Consider the following 10699-nt stretch of genomic DNA (forward strand, 5'->3'; position numbering starts at 1 on the left):
CTGGTTGGGTGTGAGTCAAGAATCCTTTGTAGGTGTCCTAGGGAAGCCTGTTTTGCTCTAGCTGACTCTCCTTGGTCCCTCCTCTGCCTTGGGCCCTGGACTGCCGAAGGCCCTTCCAGCACCCAGTATTGGCATTCTTGGGGGCTGAGCTACTCTACACTACCTCCAAGAAAAATAAGCCGCCTGCTCAGCTGGGGGCTTCAGGTCAACAGCTGTCAGGTCCTAGGTGGCAGCTGAGGGCTTCTCAGCCACCCTCTAGAACCCACTTGACTCCTCATGCACATGGGAAGAGGGGCATAAAGGGAGCAGAGGACCAGACTGTTCAGAAAGGAGGGGGACCTAGTTCTACTTATTAAGGGGTCCTGGACCCCCAGCTTCTTTTCAAGTCTCCTTCGCCCCATCCCAGAAATGAATGTTCACAGGAGATAAAGATCCCTGTCTCGGCCTCCCTAATTCTTCTCCTGGGAACTCCAGATTGGGGAGCTGAAGGCCCAGGGCCGGCGGTAGCAAATTAAACCTAAGAGTGAGAGGCGAGTAGCGCCCCGGTTGTTCCCGAGGGGGCAGCACGGGCCTCACCTCCCACGCGCCGCGCGCGCTCCGGGCCCGAGCGGGGCGGGGCCTGGCGGGAGCGCGCCAGGGGCGGGGCTTCAGGGGCGCACCCGGGAGGGCGGAGGGAAGGGCTGGGGGCGTGGCCTAAGGCTCTGGGGCCGGCGGCGGCGGCAGCAGGGAGCTGGGAAGCAAGAAGCCGGGAGCGCGGGGCTCAGTCGGGGGGCGGCGGCGGCGGCGGCTCCGGGGATGGCGGCGGCTCCACTGCTGCTGCTGCTGCTGCTTGTGCCCGTGCCGCTGCTGCCGCTGCTGGCCCAAGGGCCCGGGGGGGCGCTGGGAAACCGGCATGCGGTGTACTGGAACAGCTCCAACCAGCAGTGAGTCGGGGGCCCAGGGAGCCCATGCGTCCCGCGTCAGTGAGAGGGGGAGGCCTGGGAAGTCCTGGGGGAACCTGGGGTGGGAGTCCTGGGAGACCATAGCTGGGGGCTAGGAGGCGAGGGAGAGGGGGAAACACTCTGTGGGCATCTATGACACTCGGGGGGTGTCTGAAAGAGGCTGTTAAGGTATAGTAACCAGGGCTTGGGCCGTGCTGAGGAGGCAGCTCGGGGACACCCCACCCTACCTTGGCTTCTCTCCACACCCGCCTCTGGAATAGCTTACCCCCACCGACAGTCCCCCCATCTTCCTCTCCTTCGGCCGGGCTGGGGTTTGGGAGTACCAGTGTGCTGGGGATAGGCCGCCGCACTTGGGGGACCCAGGGATGACCTGTTTTCAGCCGTGAGGGTTTCAAGGGGTTCTATGACTCCTGCTTTTAAAAGTGGAGTCCAGAGCTGAGGCAAGGAGTCCGACCAAGCACCTCCTCAGAACGAAGGCGAATGGGTTACCCTGGTTGTATGGATAAGCCCGGTTGGGGTGACCTGGGGCTGGGCCGCCAAGTTGGGGGGCTCTGGAGGTGCTGCTTGGATAGGATGGGAACGTGGGGTACCGGCAAAAGGGAGGGAGGCAAGGAGACGGCGTGTCACACACGCACACACACGCCCGGGCTGGGGACGGCGTGTGGCTCCAAGAGTGAGCGGGCGTGCGCGGCTGTCAGTGTGCGTGTGTGTCTGAGTGTGTGATTTGTGTGTCTGCGTCGGCGATTGTCTGGGGGTGGGAGCGGGCGACGGGTCGGGGAGGGGGCTGCGGTCGCTGTCCGCGTGGCCGGCCGCTTCTGAGCGAGGGTGGCTGGCCGCGGTCTGGGCGGGTGTCAGGGCGGCCGTGTGGTTTCCCGGGGTGTGTGAAGAGGCGGCTGGGTGCCGGCTGCGGGGCCAGGTCCTCATTCTGCTCAGTCCTTGCTGCCCTTGTCTTCTCCTCCCCGCCGAGCCGCCGTGTGTATCACCCCGGCCGCCTCCGTGTGTGTCTGTGTGTGTGTGGAGGGGGGGAATCCCTGGGGACACGGGGGTCACTGTCACACCTACCCAGGCGGCGGCGGTGGCACTGTTTCTGGCTCCCCACTCCAGGGGGCGACTCGGGAGCAAATGGCGAGGCCCACAGGAGGGGACTGAGAAGGCCGGGCGGCCGCGACCCCCAACCTCCCTGGGGAGGGAGTGCCGCTCGCCGCTCCGCTCTTTGTTGTTTGGGGCTCTGCGCCTCCCCCTCTCTCCCTCCTCGCGCCCGGAGTGTCAGACTGGGGGTGGGGATGAGCCAGCGACGCCCCCCTCTCGCTTCCCATGGAAACCTCGGGGGTGGGGATACGGCCCCTCCCCCCCGGACCGGGACTCGGAGAAATCCGAGGGGCACTGGGGGCTGACTCCCCTGCTCAGTCTAGCTCGTCTCCCTCCCCCAGACTCACACGTCCGCCCCCCGCCCCGCTAGAGTCTGGCGGGGGGCGGGGAGCAGAGAGCGCGCAGGTGAGGGGCCCCGGGTTCCCTACGACCGTCAGGGCACCCCCATATTCTTAGGAGAAGCCAGAGCCAGGGGGATGCGGGAATGGCGGGGGGGGGAGGGATGTTGTCGATCAGGTTCCCCTCCCCTCATACACCTGGGCGCAGGTGAAAGCCCTGGGAGGGGGTGGGGAGCCCAGGTTCCGAGAGCCTCCTTTCTGTCTTCCCCGCTCCCCCACAGGTCTGGACCGGCAGAGATGGGAGGGGGCGCGCACCGGGCCGGGAGGCCGCCGCCGCCCCCGCCTCGCTTCCTCCGCCTTTGTTGCCGCTGTGCCCGAGCTCCCCGGCTCCCTCACTGCGGCAGCCGCGGCCCCATAAATCGTGAGAGCGACGTGCTCCGGAGCCGGGAGTGGAGAGGGCCAGGGAGCTGGGGGCGGGGCCGGGCCGAGCCACAGGCTCCCGCGCCCCCTCCCCCAGGTCACGTGAGCTGGGCTCCTGGCTCCCACCCCCCCGTCACTTGCCGAGGGTCTCTGCCCCTTGGGATCATGTGGAGAGGGTCTTGCGACCCCGCCTCCTGGGGGTCACGTGGGAGTGTACTGGTGGAAATTGTGCGCTGGTCTCTGACAGACCTGGGGGCAGTGCCCTGCACAGCGACCGTGATCTCGCTTCCTATCTCCCACTCGGCCCCTCCGTTTGGTCCTCTGGAATAGGCGAGATCTATTCCCAGCCTGGCCCAGAAACTAGGGATTGGGCGAACTATACTGGAGGAAAGCGTGAGAGTGTGAGGTCGAGGGGTCCCCTGAGCCCGGAATCGAATGGGGGGTCGGGACTGGCCAATGGCCAAATATATGCGCCCAGGACCGTGTTCCATTTCTTTGCAGAAGTGTGCAAAGGTGCTGGTCTTCACCCCTATCTCAAGAAGTGTACGGAACATCTTTCTCTAGCTGTCTCCCTACCTGTCTCTTTATCTCTGAAATGTTTCTGTTGCTTATCTCTCTTTCATTCATATATTTATTGAACAAATATTTATTGAGGCTATACTACCTCCCTGTTGGTCTTTCTCTCTCTCTCTTTTCTCTCTGTCACCGAGTCTCTGCCCTGAACCCCTTCCCCGTCCCTGATATTCTGCTTTGCGTCTCTCCGTCTCCGTCTTTGCTGTCTGTGGGCCTCTCTGGAGCGGCCTCTACGTCTCTCCCTTTCTCCAAGCCTCTCTCCTGTCTCATTCTCTTCCCTCTCTCTCTCGGTTTCTGGATCCCTCTCTTTCGCTGTGTCTCACTCCCTTTCCCCTCTCAGTGAATCCGGTTTCTGTTCATCCCCCTCTCGGTGTGCGTCTCCCCCTCTCTCCATTTCTACGTGTCTCGCTTTCGGCGGGTTTCTCGCGCTTCTCCGCCGCTGCAGATCAATAAACCTTCGCCGCCGCCGCCGCCGCCGCCGCCGCCGCCGCCGCTGTCGCAGGGAGGAGGGGCGGGGATATGGGGCGCGCTGATTTTCTCCCATCCGACGCCGTCCGGAGAAGCCCAGGGCCCAGTCCCGGGCTGGCAAGACCCAGTGCGGTGGGGCGCCGAGGCCCGGGGCGCCGGAGGGGTGAGGGGGTGTCAGCGTGCACGCGCCGCCCCGCGAGCGTTCTCGCCAGTCACCCACCCAAGCCCGGGTGCGCGGACCCCACGCCGCACACACGTGGTCAGGCCTAGTCTGCTGGGGTGAGCGGCGCGCAGCCTCGGGGGCGCGCGCTAGAGAGAAGGAGAACCGGGGTCCGGTGTCTTTATCCCTCCTCCACTTCCTTAGCTCTGCATCCTGGCGTCTGGGGTGGGGGCAGGGATTTAACAAGTTCAGCTCTCTGGGGATCATTTCCCTACTCCCTGGTCCGTTAGACACCCTGTTTACCTGCCCCTAATTGCCCCAGGGGGAGAGGTTTGCTCCTTCCCCGCTCCCCCGCCGCCCACCCCACCAGGCTCGAGCAGGTAGGCCACTGAAGGAGTGAAAGTGAGGGGTGGGAATGCGCACCGGGGGCGGTGAGAGCCGGGAGAAATGAAATAACAGGGTGAGGGGGCACCCCCTCCGGGTGGGGTGTGTTGACACGCCTTTCTGGAGGAGAAATGGGAGGCTAGGAGGGGATGAAGTGAGGAAGAATAGAGAACTGTTTGAAGGGGCAGGCACGACCCAGCCCCCAGCCCCCAGCCTATCCTCTTCTCCCGTGGGGCGGGGGGTGGGGTATGGCTCTAGGTTAGAGAGGTGCGGCCCTGGAGGGGGGGTGAGCTGTGGCGCTAAGCCGGGGCCTAGCGGCACCTCCCTCTTCAGTGCCAAGGCTGGGAGGATGACAGATTCAATTAAAGCGCCCAAGCCGAGCAGACACCTCAGGTCTCCCGGGAGGTGTGGCTGGGGATCCTGGCACCCAGCCCTTTGCCCCCTGTCCACCAGCTACCAACTGGGCACAGGCATTCCACAAGCAGTTCTTTCTCCCACATGCACAGCTTGGGGAGGGAGGTGCATTTCAGGGGCTGTTCCACTCAGCCCAGGGATGGGAAAGAGGTGGCTCCTCTTCAGTTGTGGTCGCCCAGCAACCTTTGTATAAGGCTACTCCCCTCTGCGTTAAGGAAACTGAGGTACCTGTAGGGATAGCTCTGGCTTTGGCTTCCTCTCTGCTAGAGCAGGGTGTGTTGTGGAGGAACTGGGCAGTGCCCTAGGGAGGCGCTACTTCAGAGGAGGGCTGGAAACCCGGGCGAAGCTAATGGACAGAGGCCCCAGTGTGCCTGTGCAGCTGCTCCAGGCCTGGCACTGGTGGCCCCCTCCTCAAAGCCTGTGGAGAAAACAGTAGACTTTGGGCTTGGGGATAGAGAGGCAAACCTGGGGTGGTGGCTGGGAGCTAGGCCTGGTCTAACCCGTTTTCCTGCTCCCAGTGCCCCAGGCAGAGACTCCTGCCCACCTGAGTGCCAGGGCCAAGGAGGGGCCAGAGTGACCCATCACTCCCATGGGGACCGAGTGGGGCTGGTGGCATTCCTGATGATTCAGGGAGGCCGTGCCCATTCTTACTGGGGTGCTCAAGCACCAGCTCTTACCTATCTGCCTTACTGCTAGGCTTGGAAGGGAGTATCTGGGGAAGGGGTGGCACAGGCAAGGCCAAGGAAGTACGGTGAGGTGAGGAGGGACTCTCAAGGCCCCATGCCATCCAAAGGCCTCCAAGCTCGCTTCCCTAATGGATCTAATTACTGTTTGTGGAACTGGAAGGTGCCTGGCGACATGGGGAGTGAGTCTCTCCCCTCAGGGAGTTCCAGGGACCAGGGACCCCAGTGGTTGGATGTTTTGCCAAGTACCCCATGCCTTCCTGTGTCCACCACACTCCCCTCTCACTGCCAAGATGTGTGCATTCTTATGCTAAGGAAATTAAGGGAAACTCCTGCCTACTTCTCTGAGTTTCTTTCTCCATTCAGATGTTTCTCCCATCCCCACACCACTCAGTACCACCATGGAGAACAGTAATACCAACATTTTGATGGTAACTAGCAAGGCAGGTGGGGATTACAAGGGACCCAGCATCTGCTTCTCTGCCCATAGAAGGATCAGGGAAGTAAGAGGCACAGCCATCTTGTCTGGGCACTATGCCCACTACTCTTCCCAGCATCGTCATCACCTGGGGCGTTGGCGTCCAGGTTGAGGAGGGAGGTGTATAGAGACAGAAGTTTTGGCTGGTTAGCGTGACACCACACGGAGCCTTGGTGTTGAGTCCCTTAGCTCCCTGATCTATTGTGTCACGTTATTGGGGACCTAATTGTCCGTGGCCTCAGGGTGGAGGTCAGTGGGACTCAAGGTACAGAGGCCAGTCATACCGTAGAGAGAGCATGTGCCAGTGTGTGTGTGTGTGGGAAGAGCAGGAAGAGCTTGCAATTGCTGGGGTCAACCAATACCGGCATGCCAGTCCAGCACACATATCACCTACTTTTTCTATGTGTATACCGCCTATGAGTGGGCGGTGAACATATTTGTGTGTGTGCCATAGAACTTGTGCATGTATATGCATGAAGCCTCCATACATGCGTCTGTGAGGGCAGGTCCTGTCCGACTCGCCTTTGGGGCCGACTGGCAGCAGCAGGAAAGCATGCTGGGAGAGGCGATGGAGAGTGCGCATCCCTCGAAGGGATCCCTCCCACTTTCACACTTCCATTCCTTCTATCCTTCCTCCCTACTAGTGAATTATGGGGGATGGACAGAGGAAATCCGGGCCTGGGTCTGGGAGTCGCTGGGGCCTGCGCCGTTTCTGTGGTAACCAAAGCATACGTTCCCTTCTTCCCTCCACCCTTCTCCCCCGCCTCTTTTCCTTCGGAGGCCGGCAGGGCTTCCCTGTGCCTTTGCTACCCTCTGGTGGCCACTATGAGAAGGGCAGAACAAGGAGTGGGCCTGGAAGGATAGCTGGGGGATTGACGGCACTAGGGCCCTGGGGACAGAGACAGGGACTGAGAAGGGAGGAAGCGCAGAAGAAAAACCGGGAGGCTCCGAGGACCCTGGGGAAGGTCTGCGGAGCGGTGAGGTGGAAAGTGGGTTGGCTTTGGGTTTGTTCTCTCTGACCCGCTTCCTCTCCCCACAGCCTGCGGCGAGAGGGCTACACAGTGCAGGTGAATGTGAACGATTATCTGGATATTTACTGCCCGCACTACAACAGCTCAGGGGTGGGCCCGGGGGCGGGGCCAGGGCCCGGAGGCGGGGCGGAGCAGTACGTGCTGTATATGGTGAGCCGGGCAGGCTACCGCACCTGCAACGCCAGCCAAGGCTTCAAGCGCTGGGAGTGCAACCGACCGCACGCTCCCCACAGCCCCATCAAGTTCTCGGAGAAGTTCCAGCGCTACAGCGCCTTCTCTCTGGGCTACGAGTTCCACGCGGGCCACGAGTACTACTACATCTGTAAGTGACGGCCAGGCGGCGGACCAGGGCGGGACCTAAGAGTGCCAGGGGGTGGAGTCCCGAGGGGCCGGCGGCGGGCCAACGCTGCAAGGCACTAGGTCTCCGTCGCTTGGAGTGATACCTCGGGATGAGGCGTGGGGGCTGGGGACCTCAGGGTTCCAGCTCAGAGTCTTGAGGCTAAGAAAGAGGTTAGTGGCATTCCGAACTTTGGGTCGCAGAGTCACTGTTTCTGTGAGGGCCATTTCTAGGCCGGGACCTCAGGGGTCATTGTTTCTTGAGGGATGGGACCCAAAGGGCTTCTAGGGCTGACGGCGGAGCCACCACGACCAATGCGCAAAGGGTGGAGGAGGTACTGAAGGACACTGCCCAAGAGGGGCAGTTTGGAGGGGGTGAAAAGGAGAGTTTCTGAGCGAGGAGGGCACGGGGTGTAAATCTGGAGAAAGCCACTCAGGCCCAATCTCCTCCCCAGCCACGCCCACCCACAATCTGCACTGGAAGTGTCTGAGGATGAAGGTGTTCGTCTGCTGCGCCTCCAGTGAGTATAATAGGCTCCCAGCCGCGACCCCATTCTCGGCTCCCCTGCTTTGGGGCTCCCCTGGCTTCCTGGGGGTGGGGGCGGAGGGCACAGGCGAGGGGGACTCGGTCCTCAGCTGTAACAGGGGGAGGGGATCCTGGCCCTGACTATCCCCTCCTCTCTCCCCCCCCCGCACCCCCCCCCCCCCCCGCAGCATCGCACTCCGGGGAGAAGCCGGTCCCCACTCTCCCCCAGTTCACCATGGGCCCCAATGTGAAGATCAACGTGCTGGGTGAGTGCGCAGCGCCCTCTGGTGGCCACTGCTGGAACCGCAGCCCCCTCCCGGTGCCTGCTCATCTTGCATGTCTTTCCTGGGGTCACCGATCTTTACCACCCCCGTGGGTGGCCACGTCCCCCGCTCCACTGCTGCTGCCGCTGCCGCGTGCCCCGCCCCAGCACTCAGCACAGCTCTCACCAGTCTGTCTATTCATCTATCCACAGAAGACTTTGAGGGAGAGAACCCCCAGGTGCCCAAGCTTGAGAAGAGCATCAGCGGGACCAGCCCCAAGCGGGAACACCTGCCCCTGGCGGTGGGCATCGCCTTCTTCCTTATGACACTCTTGGCCTCCTAGCTCTGCCCCCTCCCTTGGCGGGGAGAGATGGAGTGGGACTGGGACAGAGCAGGGAGCCTTTGGCCTCTCCAAGGGAAGCCGAGCCTTGGGGCCTAGACCCCTCCTCTGATGGCTGGAAGTGGGGTCTGCACCATACATCTGTGCCCACCCCTTCTGCCCCCTCCCCACCAAGCAGGGCACTGTAGTGGACCAGGCACAGGGACAACCAAGGGTTCCAAGTGGCCTTGTGGCTCTGGTAATGTTTGGTACCAAACCCGGGGGGCCATAAGGGGCAGTGTTCAGGACTCCCTGCCCCCTGGTACCTTTCTCTGACCCCTGGTGCCCTCCCCCTTGTCCCCCCCCCCCCGAGAGAGAGACAAATGTGCCCCAGAGAGAGCAAATCGAAGTGTGGGAGACACCCCCAATCCCTCTCTTCCAGGGGCAGAACATGGGGAGGGGACTGGATGGGCGAAGGGGTGGCGCCGCCTGCTGCCCCCTTCCCCTGTTTACAGCAATAAGCACGTCCTCCTCCCCCTACTCCCACTCCCAGGACTGTGGTTTGGATTGAATCCAAGTTTACAAGTAGACACCCCTGGGGGGGCCGTCAGTGGACAAGGGTGACAAGGGGTGGGCATTGGGGTGCCAGGCAGGCATGTACAGACTCTATATCTCTATATATAATGTACAGATGGACAGAATCCCTCCCCCTCCTTAACCCCCTGACCTTCCTTGACATCCCCTTCCAGCTTCAGACCCCTTCCCCACCAGGCTAGGCCCCCCACTGGGGGACCACCTGGCCCCTCTTTTGTCTTCTGTGAAGACAGGACCTATGCAACGCACAGACACTTTTGGAGACCGTGAGACAACAACGCCCCCTCCCCTCCAGCCCTGAGCGGGGACCCAGCTCCCAGGACCTTGCCCTGCCCATCCTCTGTGGTCCCCACCCATTCTCCTGGGCCTTTTTCAAGTGCTTTGGCTGTGACTTTCATACTCTGCTCTTAGTCTAAAAAAATAAACTGGAGATGAAAATAACTGAGTGTGTGTAATTTCCAGGGGCCACCACTCTTCTGTACACTGGTTAAATAAACCCCACAGGTCACAGGACCTGGGGAGGGGACAGGACTCTAGGGCCAAAGGGTCAACTGAACACCTTGTTCTGTGGCTCATCTCCCCTAAGGAGGCAGCTCTGAGTGGAGGGAGCAACAAGGGCTTCCGAGCAGGGCATGGCAACCTCTCTGAGCCTCAGTCAGAAAATTTAGGTTATAATACACCTCTCACAGGGATGGTGTAAAGATTAAATGGCAGAGGGAGTATAAGGCTCAGTCAGTGGTGGTTTTCTCCTTTTCTTCCCATTCCATTCTGTAACCAGAAGTTCTTGACTGGGGTCTATGGATTTCAGGGGGGTGTGAACCTAGATAGGAAAAAATTATATCTTTATTTTCACTCGCCTGTAACTGAAATTTAACATTCTCCTATGTACTTGGGCAATAAGCCACAGTAGTGGGCTTCCCTGGTGGCTCAGTTGTTAAGAATTCACCTGCCAATGCAGGGGACATAGGTTTGAGCCCTGGTCAGGGAAGATCCCACATGCCGTGGAGCAACTAAGCCCGTGTGCCACAACTACTGAGCCTGTGCTCTAGAGCCCCTGAGCCACAACTACTGAGCCCACGTGCCACAACTATTGAAGCCTACGCTCCTAGAGCCCCTGCTCTTCAACAAGAGAAGCTACCGCAATGAGAAGCCTGCGCACCGCAACAAAGAGTAGCCCCCGCTCACCGCAACTAGAGAAAGCCCGCGCGCAGCAACGAAGACCCAACACAGCCAAAACTAAATAAATAAATAAAAATTTTAAAAAACAATGTGAAGGTAAAACAAAGAAGCTTTAAAAAAAAAAATAGCCACAGTAGTTTTAAGGGCGCCTGTGACTTTGTAACAGACACAGATGTGTTCAGACTGCGTTATAGTTTTTGAAGATATCTCAAAATATCATTTACTCTCATCACTACTTTGAAATAACCGTGGTTGTTAGATCTTGTTTTTAATGTGTTAATAAAGAAGCATATATATTACTATACCAAAAAATGTAAATGTTTTGATAACTGTGTTTCAATATAATTGGTTTCCTTTATAATCCTTTGTAATTTTATTTCTTTCATTTAAAACATTATGGCCAAAAGGCTGAGAGTTTGCGGGTGCTGTAGCCGCACATAACAACAGCACCCTACATCCATCAGGAGAGTGAGGGGACAGAAGGAAGAAGACGGGACAGTGGC

General features: G+C 59.9%; 1 protein-coding gene across 4 annotated transcripts; it reads left to right on the forward strand.

The window, feature by feature from the left end:
* The first annotated feature begins 716 nt into the window (after positions 1–716).
* On the forward strand, positions 717–10481 carry EFNA3 (ephrin A3). Of its 4 annotated transcripts, XM_060031005.1 has the most exons (6): positions 717–923; positions 6988–7301; positions 7771–7836; positions 8030–8107; positions 8317–8405; positions 9247–10481. In XM_060031005.1, the coding sequence occupies exons 1-6, from the start codon at positions 796–798 to the stop codon at positions 9316–9318; spliced, it is 747 nt and encodes a 248-aa protein (XP_059886988.1). In that variant the 5' UTR covers positions 717–795; the 3' UTR covers positions 9319–10481. The 4 variants fall into 4 exon arrangements, with proteins under 4 accessions (XP_059886988.1, XP_059886996.1, XP_059886992.1 ...); XM_060031013.1 differs by lacking the exon at positions 8030–8107; XM_060031009.1 differs by having other exon boundaries at positions 8317–9409.
* The last annotated feature ends 218 nt before the right edge of the window (positions 10482–10699 follow it).

The sequence above is a fragment of the Delphinus delphis genome, chromosome 1 (genome assembly GCF_949987515.2).
Source record: "Delphinus delphis chromosome 1, mDelDel1.2, whole genome shotgun sequence".
In the NCBI taxonomy this organism is placed as follows: domain Eukaryota; kingdom Metazoa; phylum Chordata; class Mammalia; order Artiodactyla; family Delphinidae; genus Delphinus; species Delphinus delphis.